Source organism: Podarcis raffonei, chromosome 15 (assembly GCF_027172205.1).
Source record: "Podarcis raffonei isolate rPodRaf1 chromosome 15, rPodRaf1.pri, whole genome shotgun sequence".
Taxonomy (NCBI): Eukaryota; Metazoa; Chordata; class Lepidosauria; order Squamata; family Lacertidae; genus Podarcis; species Podarcis raffonei.
In genome coordinates, this window is record NC_070616.1 from 25,097,459 (window position 1) to 25,115,357 (window position 17,899).

Here is a 17,899-nt window from a genome sequence, read left to right on the forward strand (position 1 = left end):
ATATATATGTAAACACTTTTAAAATGTTTTTATTGGTATTTTTAATTAATATTTCAGATTGTCTTTTGCAAATCGCTTGGAGGTTTTTTGAATCCGTGTTGCATACATTTTGTTAAATAAAAAGTTAAACCTGCCTGCCATTCTGCTAAACTATCAAGATGGTTATTCTGACTCTCCGTTATGATTTATTAGCCTATTGTTAATTTACAGGGCCCCATTTATGTGTTGCCCAGCCTATACTCATATTATGCGCAGGCCAGAGATGCACTGCCCCTATCCCTGCAGAACGGCTGCTGTATCCAATGCATACTCAGCTCACATGGGAGGAAAGACACTACACCAGAAAACAGCAGGAAAATGACAGACACCTCCCCCCCCCCAGCATTCCTGAAAACTCTACAAATACCCACCAATTGGGCATCCTGTCAACAGTGGCCCTCACGAGCTGCCCACCTACAAATGCAGGAAATGAGTTCAGTGATGGTGATACAGCCTCACTGAATCAGTGAGCCCTAGCTCAGTGGTACGATCATCTGCTCTGAATGCAAAAAGGCTCAACCTCCAGCCTCTCCAGGTAGGGCTGGGTGAGAACTCTGCTTGAAACCCTGCAGAGCTGCCACCAGGTTAGTGTCAACAACACTGTGATTGAGACAGAGATAGCCAATTTGATACAAAGCAGTCAGCATCCTATGTTCCCCTGAACACAGACAACGCGCAAGATGATGCCACATTGTGGACTACAATTCCCACCAGCCCCTGCCAGTATGGTCAATGGTGAGGGATTACAGTACTTGGAATCCAACGTTTAGAGAGCATCATGTTGGTTCCACTTTTTCTGGAGCAACCTTTGCCAGCCTGGTGCCCTTGAGATGTTGTTGGACTACAACTCCCATCAGTCCCAGGTAGCATATTGTGCTGGCTGGGACTGATGGGAGTTGTTTTCCTACAACATCTCAATGATGCCCAGCGCTATTCTGCTACAAAAAAATGGTGTTGTTACAGTAAGTGCCACATTTTTAACCAGTACTTTTCTTCCAGAAAAAGGTACCCTGTGTACCTGATGATGCCCATTAAAAGTGGGCTCTTTTTTGGGGGGGAGGTTGCAATCTTTTTGTTGTGAACCACCCTGAGATCTGTGGATGAAGTGCCCCTCCAAGTGTCCCTATTTTCCATGGACAGCCCTGATTTTACAAGCAGCAGTCTCGGTTTCTGATTTGATTCCAGAATGTCCCGCTTTTCCTTAGGACGCCCGTATTTTTATCAGAGAAATGTTGGGAGGATGTGGAGTTATCTGACCCCTGAGCCATCTGAAAGGCAGCCCTGTATAGGAAACATTTTAAATCATGTTTTTATATGTGTTGGAAGCCACCCAGAGTGGCTGGGGCAACATGGTCCGATGGGAGGAGTACAAATGGTAAAATTATTATGGAATGGGACATCCCTATTTTCATCAGAGAAACATTGGAAGGGTATAGAATTTAATACAAATTTAATAAATGGGAAACAATGAAATAATTACAGACTCTGAGGGGTTTTCCTTACAGTGGAGGCAGTACAGAAATGAATGTTATGAAATATTATGTCTCTCTTTTCCCGGTTGTTGCTGCTGTTATCTAAATATTTTACAAGGACAGGAAGAAACATCACAGACAGAATTGCCACACACAGGAAGAACAAAGATATATAGTTTGAGAAGCCAAGTTACAGGAAACCAGGCAGAGGGCCTTCTCGGTAGTGGCACCCACCCTGTGGAACACCCTCCCATCAGATGTCAAAGAGACAAACAACTACCAGACTTTTAGAAGACATCTGAAGGCAGCCCTGTTTAGGGAAGCTTTTAATGTTTAATAGGTTATTGTATTTTAGTGTTTTGTTGGAAGCCGCCCAGAGTGGCTGGGGAAACCCAGCCAGATGGGCGGGGTATAAATAATAAATTATTATTATTATTATTATTATTATTATTATTATTATTATGAGTGCCTCACCTGTAGTTTTATCAATCATTTAATGTGTCAATACGAATGGAAGTTGTTAATATTGCAGTTGTTGTATAAGGGATTGTTATTTTGACTGGAGTGTAATTGAAATTAATAATATTTTGGAACGCAGAAATAAAGTAAATCATCAATTCTAGCATCCGGGGAGAGGGCACTTATATAATTTAGAATATGAATGATTGGTATTAGTAAATGTATTACAATTTGGCGTTGTTATAATGAGGCTATTACTGGATTGCAATGGAAAACTAATACAAATTATGATATATATAAAAGAAATGAAAGTTATGAAACGAATAGGAGACACATAGTAATATCCCAAGGCCCAGGCCACGCCACCTTTCCTCGGCCACCCCGCTTTCTGCCTCTACTCCGAATCCCCCTTCATCCGGGGTAGAGGGAGGCCCAGAGCGACGGTTGCCAGCGGGAGGCAGGTGAGCCTCCGGAGCGCAAGGGCGGGAAGGAGAGCGCGAGGCCTCCTCCTCCTCCGGGTGCCATGGAGACGCCGAGGCCGGAGACGCCGAGGCCTGAGGCCCCTCCGACGACGGCAGACGCGGCCGCCATGGCTTCTCCGACGCCGCTGCCTTCTCCCGCCTTCCTGGCCTTCACGGGCTCCTGCGAGCAGGACGTGACGCTGGCCAAGTCCTTCTGGAACTCCGTCACCCTCCAGCCGCCGCTCGAGTCCCGCCTGGGGCCGCGAAGGGACTCGGCCAGCTGCTCCAGCTCCAGGAAGGGCTCCCGGTCGGAGGCGTCGAGCGGTACCAGCCTGCAAATCCCCCGCACCCCCGACAACAGTGAGGAGGGAGAAGAAGCAGCGCCCCTTGGGCTTCCCTTCCTCCCTCCCCTCGCCCCCCTTCTTTTCCCCTGGCAGGGCTTCCTCCTCCCCGCTGGCTCCGAGCGAGGGGAAAGTCAGGGTGCCCCGGGGCACGCGCAGAGTGCATGTCCTTTTTCCCCTCGGGAAAAAGGGGCGTGGCCTGCGTGCGCATCCTCAGCCCTGGGCCTGTTTTGTTGTGTTGTACTGTACAGGGACGTGGGTGGCGCTCTGGGTTAAACCACAGAGCGGGTCGGTGGTTCAGATCCCAGGGACGGGGTGAGCTCCCCTTGCTCGGTCCCAGCTCCTGCCAACTTAGCAGTTCGAAAGCACGTCAAAGTGCAAGTAGATAAATAGGTACCGCGCCGGTGGGAAGGTAAATGGCATTTCCGTGCGCTGCTCTGGTTCACCAGAAGCGGCTTAGTCATGCTGGCCACATGACCTGGAAGCTGTATGCCAGCTCCCTCAGCCAATAAAGCGAGATGAGCACCGCAACCCCAAAGTCAGCCACGACTGGACCTAATGGTCAGGGGTCCCTTTACCTTTTACTGTACAGTGGTACCTTGGTTCTCAAACTTAATCCGTTCCTGAAGTCCGTTCCAAAACCAAGTGAACAAAGTAATGCAAAATAGATTAATCCATTCCAGACTCTTAAAACTAACCCCTAAAACAGCAATTTAACATGAATTTTACTATCTAACGAAACCATTTTGATCCATAAAATGAAAGAGATTAACAATGTACTGCAGTCACACAGTCAATCAATCAGTAGCTGAACTGGGTTCCACGCAGTCACAGAAACGAAACAAAAAGCCGCAAAATAGCAAAAATGGACAGACCTCTGCCTAACACTCAAATCAGAAGTGCAGTACTCAAATCAGAAACAATGCTCAAAACGGAGCACATTTGGCTTCTGAAAAATGTTCACAAACCGGAACACTTACTTCCGGGTTTGCAGTGTTTGGGTTCCAAGTTGTTTGAATACCAAGGCGTTTGAGAACCAAGGTACCACTGTATTGTTTTATTGCACTTCCCTCCAAGGAGCTCAATGTGGCCTACACGGTTCTCTCCATCTTACCCTCTCAGCAGCCCTGTGGGGTAGGGTTAGGCTGAGAGAGGCTTGAGTGGGGATTCGAACCCTGGCCTCGCAGGTCCTAAGTCCAGCAAACTGCTACTAGGAGTGTATATTTAAGTGGTTCTCACAACAGCCCTGCAGGGTAGGATAGGATGAGAGAGGGACAGATTCCCATAAGTCACCCAGGGAGCTTTGTGGCTATGTGGGCCTCGCAGGTCCTCATCCAACATTTTAACCACACTTGTTCAACAGTCTCCTCTTCTATTAGTCAAAGTTACTACCATGCACCACCATCTCCCCATCTTCTGGGGTGTTACTGTTCTATTCATGGGGTCTGGGTATAGCTGTCAACCTTCCCGTTTTTTGCGGGAAATTCCCTTATTCCAGTGCCGTTTCCCGCTGCTATCCTGGATTGTTAGATATCCCGTAGACTGTCCCTAGGACAGGTGAGGCTGCTGATCCCTTATTTTCAAATCTGAAAGTTGACAGCTGTGGGTCTGGGTGAGCATCCTCTGTTACATCTAAGACCATCCCTTCAAGCTTATCTACTTTTTTATCATTAGGAGCCCCCATCTGCCTGCAGAGTAATCAGGCGGGATACCAGAGGCATCCCTTTGTTAAACTGGAGGAGACACTGTGCCGGGAGGGGGGGTGCAGGAAGGAATCACTGTTTTTCTCCTCTTACTGATAATTGCCCGTGGGTTGCCACCCCAGTTTCCTGAGGGCAGCAGATAGCCCCCTTTGCCTATAAATCCTGACACCAGCCCACATATTCTCCAGTCAACCCGCAGTTCACTTCGCAGGATTGATTTGAAATGAGTCTCTTTGCCCTAGGAAATGATTTTCCATTTCTTCTCCAGATCACCCCACTATTTAATGTGCCTCCTCTTGGCCACAGGAGTACCCAAAATTTTCATTTCTTTAAAAAAGAAAATCACTTTTCAGCAGATTTAGAAGTAGCTCCTTTTAGGTTTGCCTGCAGTGGGTAGGAATTGTCTGCAGGTGACTAGACGAGAGATCTTTGGGGAAATTGGCTTTATTCTGACTAAAAATAGACAGCTGTTCCTTTTTTGGGGAGTCTACCTTAACCATTCACCCTCCTCATCTGCCTTCATTCTATCTTATCATTGTTTGCTTAGGTATTAGTGGCTATTGCTCCATACAGTTTTGAATTATTCCGTAAATGGGGCTTATTCCCAGGTAAATGGAATTAGGACTGCAACCTCACTGTTTTACTTTCGTTTGTTTTATTTGGAAAAAGAAGATGACAAAAGCACGGACAATAGTGTTGCTGGGGAAATTGATTTGAAGGAACAGCATATTAAGAAGGTAAGATTCCTTCCTTCTCAGAATAATAATAATAATAATAATAGTAACATGTTTGTGTTTTATATTATTTTTCAGTGTCTTTCCTGAAAAATGATTAGAATTCAAGTAGATAATTATATATATGTAGATATTTCTATATTGTTTGTACAGGTTAGCCCCCCCCCCCACTCCAGAAGCCTTTCTATCTGATTATCTCTTTCACTGAAGAAATTGAGATAATTAAATTGCATTGTAAATCTGAGAGAGAGGAAGACATGCAAGCACATTGGATTAGAAACATAAATTTGAAAAGATTGAAATGGCCTTTCTTCAAGATTTGCACTGCACCAGTGATTGGGCAGAAAAATAAGCAAGCTTTTATTGCTGCATCAGAGAGAGAGAGAGAGAGAGAGAACGAGAACTGTATTCTTGGGCACCCCCTGTTCTCCAGTCAATAGTTTGAGCCCAGAAATGCATTTTACCAGACAAACCCAATGCCACTTAGCAACAGGTTCTTAATTATGGACAGGGCTGTATTAAAATAATCATAAATTCTGTATCCACGTCTAGAAAAGCTGGCTTTGGTAGCCTGTATAATTTATGTGCAGATCTTACTCAGCTGCTTCTCTGGCTTTGGAGATTTTAGCAGCCATAGCCAGTGCATGTTCAAGCATATCTTTGCAGTCGTGAGGGATACAAACTTGATTTCAAAAGAAATGAAAGCTAAGATTCTCAGCTGGATTCTTTGCTCACTAAAGCACCTTGTTTTTGTGGCTGTTCAATTTAGTGTGCTCCTGGCCCTGTATATGGAAAAGGTGTGTTTGGGTATGGGTACATGACAGGGGCATTGCATAGAAATCTTCTTTTTTTCCCTTTTTGCACTCAATTCTTGAAAGCATTTTGTATTCCTAGTGAGTGAAATGGAGGGCAAACCATTTCCAACCCTTGATTAAAGTTTGGGTGGCCTGCCTTGGGCCATACAAAATTGCTTTGTGAGACAGATTCTGCCCACCAGCTGTAAGTTTGCCATTCCTGCTGCACACTGGGTATATCCTGACTGCAACACAACCTTGGTATGGGCCAGTGGATATTGATTTGGATTTAGGTGTAAGGAAAGGGCAGTGGTTCAGTGGCAGAGGGACATCTACTTTGTGTGCAGAAGCTCCCAGTTTCAATCTCCAGGTAGGGCTGAGAAGGATTCCTGCCTGAAACCCTGGAGAGCTACTGCCAGTCAGTGCAGACAGTACTGAACTAGATGAACCTGTGGTCCAATTCGTGGGGATGCCAGGGAATTCTGACAGGAGCAGAAATTGCTGGTGTTCGCTTATTCATCTCATGTCTGGAATAGAAAACAGGGTTTGCTGCTGTTGTTGCTTTCAGTCCACAATGATACACTATTTGCATTCAACTTCCTCTGCACTGAAATGGGTGGGGTGAAATAATGTTAAGACAGCATAAATTACTGTATTTCTCGCTCTATAAGACGCACCAGACCATAAGATGCACCTAGTTTTTGGAGGAGGAAAACAAGAAAAAAAAATTTCTGAATCTCAGAAGCCACACCAGAACAACAAGAGAGATCGCTGCGCAGCGAAAGCAGCGATACCTCTTGCTGTTCTGGCTTCTGGGATAGCTGCGCAGCCTGCATTCGCTCCATAAGACGCACACACATTTCCCCTTACTTTTTAGGAGGGAAAAAGTGAGTCTTATAGAGCAAAAAATACAGTACGTTACTAATTACAGCAGGACGAAAACAGGGCTGCATGCTGCAAATACAGAATAGAATGGGAAAGTGATGCCTTCTTACAGCTATACTGATTCAGTTTAAAGCAGATTCCTTGTGGGATACCTGCATTCCAAAACCCATCTTCGTCCCCAAATTACTGAAATTTATGTAGACTTAACTTGAGAATAACGGTGATTTTCCTCACAGAGCTTTGGAAGAGATAAAAAAAAAGGATTATAAGGCTTTCAAACACAGTAAGGTTTAACCCTAAGCACATTTGTTAGAAAGTCCCACTTACATCTAAGTAAATATGAAGGATTCTGGTGAACAAACGTTGCTTTCAAACCCAAAAAAGTTGTTTCTTTAGCCATGAATCCTTAGGTCAGGATCACTGTGTCCATTGTGGACTGTGGGCTGTCCTCTAAGAAGAAGGATGCTGTTGGTCTAATTCAAGTTTTGGTTCTGGAAATCAAGTTCAAACATAGAAACAAAGCCAGGCTGAACAGAGAAAAGCAACCAGAAGTTCTTAGTGACAATAGTGACTACTCTGTGGCTGTCAGGGGAGGCATTCATAGCCAGCATTGTAGAATATGGGGAACCAGTCTGGCAGTACAGCCTATTAGACTCCATCAATCAAGGAAAATTCCAGGTAAGTTGCTGTCAGAGTATGTAGGAAGCGCAGGCTCCAGGAGCAACAGTTATGTCAGTTCTAGACTTGTTGGGACCACATCATTTATGATGCTGCAGCAGATGTAACGGGAAATTGACCACTGTTCTATATATCTTGATGGGGAAACACCATGCTGGCGCTTTACTAATTAACTCCTGAAGCACACTGTGGAACTAAGCATCTTTTGTCTCCTGGCTCACTGCGCACATTTATCATTAAGCTAATTGAAAGTGTAAGTAACATTACTGTAAACCATCTAATGTTACAGTATTGTGCTATGGCTGCTAGTGCTAGCCTGTAATTTGAGGATATTTCCCTAATTTAAGTCAAATTTTAGAGGGCTTCCCTCCCCCTCTTCTTATATTAAATGAAAAGCTTTATATCTCAGGGCTGGGAAGGAAGCCAGATTCAAGCAGTCGTTAGGAGGAGCTGAAAAGTGCTGAGGTCTGCAGCTGCTTCTTGCAAGCCTGCATTCCTACTTATTGCAATTAATAACCATATAATGGATTTCATCTAGCAACATCCATTAAACCTACCTAGTAGAAATTGGATTAAGAGGAGAAGCGAGCCTGTTCAACGTTCCCCCGTCACCCGTTATTTTGTTAAATATTTTAGCCACAGAAAGATGTGAGCTCAAGATTGCTCAATTTTGCGTATCATAAGTCATCAGCAAGTCTGGTTGATTTTGGCTAGAAAATTATTCTGTAGAGCCATATGGTTTTATTTTTTCAGTTTATTAGTCACTTGCTACAGAAAGTCTCTAAATTACTTTTAAAAATTTAAGAACATAATGCAAATCAGAAGGTAGGGGAAACAATACGTTACAATTAAAAACCATAAATTCCATAAAAGAGACTCAGTAAAGCAGCAGCAAGAACTGTATAATCCAGCAACATCTTCTTAACCAATCAACTTCTCAAGGTTGTTGCACTGAAAATGCATCATAAGCTACCCAGAAGCTCAGATAGGGTGGTTGTAATTCTTATATAATATGTATGTAGTATGTAACTTTTGATAGTTTGATGCATATATGCTTTTAAATGGTTTGTGAACTTTACCCATGTTTTATTTGTGTTTGTGCACTGCTAGGATAATTTTTTGATGAAGCAGTTTATACATTTTCTAAATAAATCAATAATCTTTACAAGTCTTGATTAAACCAGAGAAATTAAATATAGTAAAGGGCCAAACTAACTCCGATGTGTAACCATCTCATTTGGAAGCGACTTTTTCAAAAGCAGAAGTTTCACAAGAGCTGTGACTGATTGAAAGCCTAAGAATCTAAATTTGTTGACAAAACGTAACAAGAATGAATTCACATCCCCTTTTCTTGCACTTGAGAATTTTCCAGGCTATTTTGTTTTATCCAAGCAACTCCCACAACAAAAGATGCAACATTCTGACTCACTGTATCCCTCTTTTCTGCTTTTGAAACACAACTGCGAGAACTATTAAGTCCACGTGCATCCTGCAAAATATAGATCATCAGGCCAGAATAGCGCTCCAGGAGACGTCTAAATTCCATCTCATCAAGAGCAAAACTAATTTGTTGTCTTGCAGGAGGAATGGAGATTTTTCAGAGTAGCAAATCACATTCTGTTTTCCTTTGCTTGAACTTGAGGTTTGCTCTTTAGGGTGTGGTAGCTTACAGAGCAAGTGTTTGGCATCAGCCTCTCCTTCTGATGTGCTTAGCATTTCAACCCATTGGTTTGGATCCAGAGTGAGTTAGTTGCCCTTCATTTCCAATTAAATCAGTGGGACTTAAGTCATGCCTAGGGATGCACAGAAGCATTGATTTCCATCATGTCCCGTGTACATCACAATCAGCACTGTTTCCATTCTGCTACAGTTTAGCTTCTTCTGGAAGCTATGTTATTCTCACTAGCTGCTATGGCTAATACTGACATAATTAATTACTGTACATGATTAATTTCAGTGGAAGGGAAACCTCAAGTAATGCAGAAAATAACATAATTATTTATGTAATGTTTGCAGACTAAAACACACACACAAGAAAGTGAATACCGTTCATAATTGCTTACATTCCTGATTAATTGCTGCTCCTCTTTCCATTTCCGATGGAATTCTCTGATATCTCTAGTCATGGCTGACTTGTCCTGTTGAATTTAATGAGACTTCAGTTCAGCTAAGTTCGCCTGAAACTGATCCATTATCTTGTGAACTGCCAGATTGAGGGCAGTATATAAATTCAATAAATAAAATTTAAAAATAATCCTTAAGAGCAACTCTATAAGTGTACAAGCTGACGTGGAGAGAGTGTGTGACTTGTGAGTTCGTAGCAGAGGATGAGACTTGAACAAAGTAGTCGTGATTTATAGCTGATTGTGTAAGCCAGTACATGGTTGAAGTTCTCTATCAGCTGGGTGAGCTTGAGTCAGGTGGATCTCCAAAATTAATTTGGCTCCTCCGTTAGCATACGACGTGTAGAATTGCAAGGTTGGCTATACAAACATTTCTTCTCTACAGGGTCACTTTGCTGTTCACCCAGGTTGAACAAATTTGTGTGAAGAGTCCCAGATTCATTTCTCTGCACTTAATTATTGCAAGTATATTTTCTTTCAGAGCAAGAAGAGAGAAGAAATAATAGCATTACTGAAGAAACAAAGGGAAGAGAGGATTGCGGTAAAGTGGAGTATTATTCTTTTCTTAATGCGGGCCAAAACTTTGGGAGGTTGGATTTTTGTATTTATGTTTTGCATGCCATAGTAACAAGAAATGGTACATATTTGATGTGCCAGTAGAGATAATGATACTTAGTTTTGTTGGTGCCTACAGTGTGACTATAAACCTTTTTAAAGTAAACTATATTTATTTCTCAGAAAGAAATGGTATCTGATCCACATAAGCCGAAGACCAGACCTCGTGAAAGGTAATATTGCTTTATTTCTTGTTTGTCTCTAATCACTTTTATAATTTTTGAAATGTGAAACCTCCAGTTTTCTTTGCACCCTTGCAACTTATCACACATTTTTAAAGGATACTAACGATGAAAAAGCCAGAGTTTGGGTGGTGTGCACTCATAATTGTCAGTAGGAATTTCTCTAGGCCAGGGGTGGGAAGTAAATACTCAAAAGAAATAAGCATAATTAGCACAAGAGAGCAGGCTTTTCATTTCTGGTAGGTCTGGTGACTAAATGATGGCAAGTTCTTGGTAGACCGGGCCTCTGAGAAACCTGTATTCCAAGTCTCTCCACTTAAAGTTGAAACCCTCTATTTCCCCCCCGGCTCTCTTTACACCCTCCAACCCTCAGGTTATTGTACTGCTTCTACAGCCAATTCCCCACACAGTCTTCATTTCCTTGGGAAGAAACCAAACATGCCAGAAAAACAACTATGGACTACACTTCAGGGTTGCCATATACTACTTTAATTCCCTGCTTCCTCCAGCAAAATGAATAAAACAACACTGGCTTACTTTGCAGGGCTGGGTTAACCCGCACTTTCTCAGGCACATCCCTGCAACGTGATGGAGTAGATCTGCATTGGCAAAGTAATTTCATTTTACTATGAAGATCTTTACTATTTTTTTCTTTTAGTCTTAAAATGACGGGTTGGGGGAAGGATTATTTATGTGCCCAATGGGCAGACCGAATAGGATTGGGGAGATCATTGTGGCACACACTTCATAGTAAAACGAAATTATTTTCTCCAACACTGACTAAAACATGTAAAACCTGGCAGCATAAAGTAGCAGGTCTTATTAATTATTATTGGCAGGGTTTAGATTCAGCAATGGGGGGGGGGGTGGAGAATAAAGCCATAAGAAATTAAAAGCCACATCTTTTAAAAAAACTACCCCTCTGGAAGAGCTGACTTGGCATCTCACACACTCCTTCACTCAGCAAATTCTTCCCTTTTAATGTGTTAATTGATAGAATTTTTCTCAGCCAGGGCAGCTTATGACCCACAAGAAAGTAGAATTCAAACCCCCAGCTTGTTACAGTTTTGTAATGAGCTTGGGGGTTAGACTAAATGGGTTTCCGGGGTCCCGTCCAATTCTAAGATTTCCTGTGGATTCTGAAAAGAAAGAAAGAAAGAAAGAAAGAAAGAAAGAAAGAGAAAAAAGAGGCTGCTAAAAGCCTCCTGCCGCTACATGGGAGACAGACTGAAGAAAGGGAAATACAAATTGGCTCCGCCCCATAGGGCTTTAAGCTTTCCAGCCATGGTGTTTCATGCGTTTGAACAAGGGCCTTTCCGAGCTGCCCTGGCCATCCGCCTGAATCCAAGAGAATGAGGGAGGCTTGGGCACATTTATTTGACCTGCACCAAAACCAGGAGCGACCCTCAAACCAGCTAGAAGGGCAGCTTGCCATAGCTTTTAGCACCTCCACGGGCAGTGAACACAGCTGTTGTCAAACAGGCTGCTCCGAGTTCAGGGCTGCCCTGAGTCGCTTGGTGACTTACTGTAACAGCTTCATGGTGAGTTCCAGAACACATTTTTCATGGAGGGCGGGGAGCAATTCATTAGATTGGCTGCAGGTTCCTGGTACCTTTCCCCGAGAAATCCCACGGCAACTTCAGTTTCTGAAAAGCCTCTTGATAAGTGCTTCTTCTATTGACACTTCATCTTTCTGATATAATTTTTTATAATATTTTTCAAATTCTTTAATTTCTGTAATGTCCCTTATTGTCCTCTCTTCTAATTTTATCTTATTTATTAATTTTTCATTTCTTTGTTTCTTTAATTGCCAGGCAAGGATCTTGCCTGGTTTATTTGCCCATTCAAAATTTTTATATTTCCAAAATTTTAATTGTTGTTCTACCTCCTGTTCTATAATTTTATTGTATTCTACTCTCAGTAATTTAATTTCTTGATTTAATCTCTCTTTATTTTTGCTTGCATAGGCCAATTTTTCCTTCCTTTTAATTTCTTCTGAAAGCTCCCTTTTCTTTTTTTTCTTTATTCTTATATATGCTGTTGAGTTTTGTTGTATGAAATATCCTCTAACAACTGCCTTCCCAGCATCCCACACTGTTTTTACATCTGTCCCTTTCCTCCAATTGTTTTCAAAATATTCCTTCATCAACTTTCTGGCTCCTAGTTTTACTTTTTGGTTTTTTAATAGGAAAACATTCATTCTCCACCTTTTTCCCCCTTTCTCCTCTTTTCCTTTAAGAGTTGGTTGTTCTGGCTGCAGCAGTTCCTACTAGAAATGACAGCTAAGATGGATGGTGGAGAATGCCTTATTTGTTCCAGCTGACTTTTTTGGAGTTCATCGAGGCTTTACCGTGCTGTCTTTCTGCAAAACATTCTTCTAAGATCAATCTCCTCCTCTCCCTGCCTGCACATGCTGCATCCATTTCAGTGGTGCTTTTGCTGGGAATCCCAAGCTGCTCCCATTAAATGATCTGAAACAATTCCTTCTACTTGCTTGTTCTTACTCCTGGGTCCTCTCTGCCCACCCCCAGTCCGGTTTTTCATCCAGTGTGGTTTCCTTACTATGTGTCAAGAGATCTGCCTCTTATTGGATCAATGAATTGCCAGGTAGGAGTTCCAGGCCCATCAATGTGCCATAGGAGGTCTGCTAGCATGGTCAGCACAGTGGTTAAAGGCACACAATTCCTGAACAAAGACACCATTCTTTGGGTCCATCCTCTTACTAAAGTATTTGGGGGCTACTCTCGTGTATCTCACTGGGAGAAAGTGAGAATGGATGTTCTTGTTCAAAAACCTTGGCAGTTTTCAACGATTCATAGACTGATGACTCCCCTCTTTCTTCTTTCTGTCTCACTGATTAGTCTTCATACTCATTTAGCCACGTCCTCAAACTAAATATAGCAGAGAGGTTGAAAAATTCACTTCCTGTAAAGCCCTTTCCCTCCCTTTCACCACTCACAGAAACAGGTTCCACTTCTCTTTATCGTTCCAACTCCATAGCAAGGCAAAATTTAAGTGTGTTGCATGAGGTAGGAATGGGAGAATCTGTCAGTTTCAGCTTCCCTCGGTTTCTCGTTTTTCTGGTCAAGTTCAGTTCTTCACATTTCCACACCATTTGCAATTTTTTAAAAAATATAAAGTTCTCATGAAATTCATCAGCACTTGCGTGCAGAATTCAGCTACTATACACATTTCTATACAATTTTGTCTAATATAATGCATTTTGTATGCTATTTTCACTAATATATGCAGTTACTTTCACACTTTGATATACAGTGGTACCTTGGTACTCGAATGGCTTGGCTCCCAAATGACGGAAACCCATAATAACTGTTCCAGTTTGCAAACGTTTTTCGGAAGCCAAACATCCGCTGCAGCTTTCACTTGAGTGGAGGAAACTCCTGCAGCCAATCGGAAGCCACACCTTGATTTTCGAACGGTTTCGGGTGTCGAACGGACTCTGAGAGCCAGTGTGGTGTAGTGGTTAAGAGCGGTAGACGCGTAATCTGGTGAACCGGGTTCGTGTCTCCACTCCACCACATGCAGTTGCTGGGTGACCTTGGGCTAGTCACACTTCTTTGAAGTCTCTCAGCCCCACTCACCTCACAGAGTGTTTGTTGTGGGGGAGGAAGGGAAAGGAGATTGTTAGCCGCCTTGAGATTCCTTAGGGTAGTGATAAAGTGGGATATCAAATCCAAACTCCTCCTCCTCCTCCTCTTCTTCTTCTCCTTCTTCTTCTTCAGAACAGATTAAGTTTGAGAACCAAGGTACCACGCAATACTTGGCTGGAAAACTGAATTGCAAAATTTGTATGAGTGAGATTTTCAAATAATAGTTGTGTTTCAGTTCATATATCGTTTCAAAAAGTGTGGCAGCTACTAACTTGTATTCTTAGTGCATTTTCTTGATTGGTTTCAGCGAAATTAAAAAAAAGGTACCAGATTCCGACCTTGAGGATAAAGAAAGTGTAAGTGCTTTACCTTGAGCATTTTGGTCAACGTGAACAACTTGGAGAGTGATGTCTTTGTCCATTCAGAAATCCTGCCCTGTTCTTCATCGTATTCTGCCTTGGGCTGTTCGGATGCTGAGCCGTTGTGGGATTCCCTGGCTAACTTTCTTCCTGAAGAGTTTGAGAAGAGTGCCCTATGTCAAAAGCTAATAGATTCTTCAATCGGGCTAGTAAATTTATTAGTTTGTCATGCCAAGGAACAAGGCATGTTTAGAAATGCTGAATACAATAAACTGGCTTTGAAACACCACCTTGTATTATGCATGTTGAAAAGTTAATATTTTAGTGGTCTTAGGAGTGATATTCCATTTTCTGGTTTGGCCATCCCCCCAGAGATTCACACCCCCAGATATTATGTTTCTCTGTGACAAAAATGGTGATCAGGATCATGTAATGTACATTTTTAAGAAAATTTCTCTCCACAGAAACATGTCCACTGAAATAAAATACTCTAGTTTTCAGGGTTTTGTTGATGTCCTATTGTATTACGTCTCTAAGGCTGCAATTCTGTGCATACTTCCTGGGGAATAAGCTCCATTGGGACTTAACTTCAGAGTAAACCTACATAGGATTTCACTGCATAGTAACTACTTTTCTCTGGCAGAAAATTGTCTAGTGAATTTTGCCTACAATCCCCACTTCAGTACTGTCTTTTCCATGGTCTTTGGCATTAATGCATGGAGATAAATTAGCAAGAGCTAAATCTACCACCTTGTTTTCAGCGTGCACAAATTGACGCTGTTGAGTTGTGGGGACAATAATTTTTGTTCTATTATATGACTAACAATACTTTACACTCTTAAAACTATGAAGAAAATAGTTGGGATGGGTACAGCTGTGTCAATATTAAAGAAACCTTTTTTGTCCACCCGTATAGAGCTTTGCAAAATAAAAATGTATTTTTTATAAATGTATGTATTTCAGATCATTCAGAGACTTGCCTTTATTCTTTCCAGTTCATAGATAGGCAACTGAGTCTGAGAGCATGCATTGCAGAGGATGCTTAGAAGATTACATTCTCCACATTCGTTAAAAGGATGTAATGCAGAATGCTTTTTCCTCCCTACCCTGATCTGCTAAGATCTATTACAAGGTCTGTGTTAATGTAATAATAATAATAATAATAATAATAATTTTTTATTTATACCCCGCCCTCCCCAGCCAAGGCCGGGCTCAGAGCGGCTTACAAGCAATAATAAAAACAAGATGAATGATTATAACTTAAAAACAAAAATAAAAAAACATTAAAATAATGGAACATTAAAATATTAAAATGTAGCCTCATCGCAGGAGGAGAAGGAAAAGAAAAAAGAAAGAGAGGGAGGGAATCAAATTGGCTCCAAGCCAAAGGCCAGGCGGAACAACTCTGTCTTACAGGCCCTGTGGAAAGAAATCAGATCCTGCAGGGCCCTGGTCTCATGAGGCAGAGCGTTCCACCAGGCCGGAGCCAGAGTTGAAAAGGCCCTGGCTCTGGTTGAGGCCAATCTAACTTCCTTAGGGCCTGGGACCACAAGGGTGTTTTGTTATTTATGGACCTTGAGGCTCTCCGTGGGGCATACCAGGAGAGGCAGTCCCGTAGGTACGAGGGTCCTAGGCCATGAAGGGCTTTAAGGGTCAAAAGCGGCACCTTAAATCTGACCCTGTACTCCACCGGGAGCCAGTGCAGCTTGAAAAGCACTGGGTGAATATGCTCCCATGGCAGAGACCCCGTGAGGAGCCTCGCTGCAGCATTTCTGGGACAGCTTCAAGGGCAGCCCTGCGTAGAGCGAATTACAGTAGTCAAGCCTGGAGATGACCGTTGCATGGATCACTGTGGCCAGGTCAGGGCGGGAAAGGTAAGGGACCAACTGCTTGATGCGGTGAAGGTGGAAAAATGTCGCCGTTGTAATAATAATAATAATAATAAGAAGAAGTTTACATTTTTCTATGTCATTCTTGATTTTTATATATATATAAAAGCCTGATGGCCTTGCAACACATACTCTTTTTGCTTTGTCAAAATCAGCAGAAATTTAATTAACATTTCTTTGCGTCAGCTTCTGCAGCAAGATTTCAGGTCAGGTTCACACATGGTTTAGCAGGGGCTCATTATGAGTGAGTGGCATAGATATCCTGCTAATAATTCAGGATCCTACTTAGAAAATCGCTGACACTTCTTCCAGAGAATGTGTAGCAGTGTGTTAATGTTAGCTCTTTGAGCCATTGCAATGCAGCTTTCTAGAAATGTCTTGAATGCAATTAGGGAGATGATCAGAATGACTAGTATTCATCTACGGAATTGCTAAGAGCAAAGCTGCATCATTTGCCAGAAACAAAACTTTTAGATCACCTGAGTTCATAAATACAGCTGACAGTCTTCTAGCATTGATTACAAATCATAAGTGATCAAGTGGTATACATGTTTGAATTGGCCCCGAAAACACTTTTGTTTTTCATGACAATTGGGTAAAAAACTTGGAAAAATCGCAGAAGGTGTTTTATCAGGTTCCACACACACCTCAAAATTGGAGCAATTTAGATTTCTGCATCCTACCGTGGGTTTGCTACTGGAGCTACCACTGCTATTAGCTTACTTGCTTTCTGCTTCTCCAGAGCAAAGGATCTGAAGCAGTGGGTTCAAATTACAAGAAATGAGATTATGACTAAACATTCGACAGAACTTTCTGACAGCAAGAGCTGTTTGACAGCGCAACGGACTACCTTGCAAGATGTTGGAGTCAACACCATTGGAGTGGATGATCAGGGATTCTTTAGCTGTGATTCCTTCATTGCTAGAGCTTGGACTAAAGGTAAAGGGACCCCTGACCATTAGGTCCAGTCGTGGCCGACTCTGGGGTTGCGGCGCTCATCTTGCTTTATTGGTCGAGGGAGCCGGCATACAGCTTCCGGGTCATGTGGCCAGCATGACTAAGCCACTTCTGGCGAACCAGAGCAGTGCACGGAAACGCCGTTTACCTTCCCGCCAAAGTGGTACCTATTTATCTACTTGCACTTTGACGTGCTTTCGAACTGCTAGGTTGGCAGGAGCAGGGACTGAGCAACAGGAGCTCACCCCGTTGCGGGGATTCGAACCGCCGACCTTCTGATCATCAAGTCCTAGGCTCTGTGGTTTAACCCACAGCGCCACCTGCGTCCCGAAGCTTGGACTAGGTGACCCTTAAACTCCCTTCCAACTCTACAGTTCTATGATGTTGTGATTATTATAAAGTGCTCACAAACAGCACTTGCTGAGTGTTTAGACCAACAGTTTAAACCCGAGAAAAGGTTCCCTTTGCAAACAGGAAGAGCCCTGCTGGATCAGGCCCATGGTTCATCTAGTCCAGCCTTCTGTTTTCACAGTGGCCAACTAGGTGCCTTTGGGAAACCTGCAAGAACAGCCTGGGTGCAATAGAGCTCTCTCCTCA

The 17,899-nt window shown here is 42.6% G+C and overlaps 1 protein-coding gene across 6 annotated transcripts; it reads left to right on the forward strand.

Annotated features, from left to right (window-relative positions):
- Positions 1-2,391: 2,391 nt before the first annotated feature.
- Positions 2,392-14,745, forward strand: HOATZ (HOATZ cilia and flagella associated protein). Of its 6 annotated transcripts, none has more exons than XM_053367419.1 (5): positions 2,392-2,791; positions 5,139-5,212; positions 10,171-10,230; positions 10,432-10,477; positions 12,726-13,971. In XM_053367419.1, exons 1-5 carry the CDS (start codon positions 2,494-2,496, stop codon positions 12,770-12,772), a joined length of 525 nt encoding a protein of 174 aa, XP_053223394.1. In that variant the 5' UTR covers positions 2,392-2,493; the 3' UTR covers positions 12,773-13,971. The 6 variants fall into 6 exon arrangements, with proteins under 6 accessions (XP_053223394.1, XP_053223395.1, XP_053223392.1 ...); XM_053367420.1 differs by having other exon boundaries at positions 10,428-10,477; positions 12,726-13,970; XM_053367418.1 differs by lacking the exon at positions 12,726-13,971 and adding an exon at positions 14,405-14,745 and having other exon boundaries at positions 2,394-2,791.
- Positions 14,746-17,899: the final 3,154 nt, after the last annotated feature.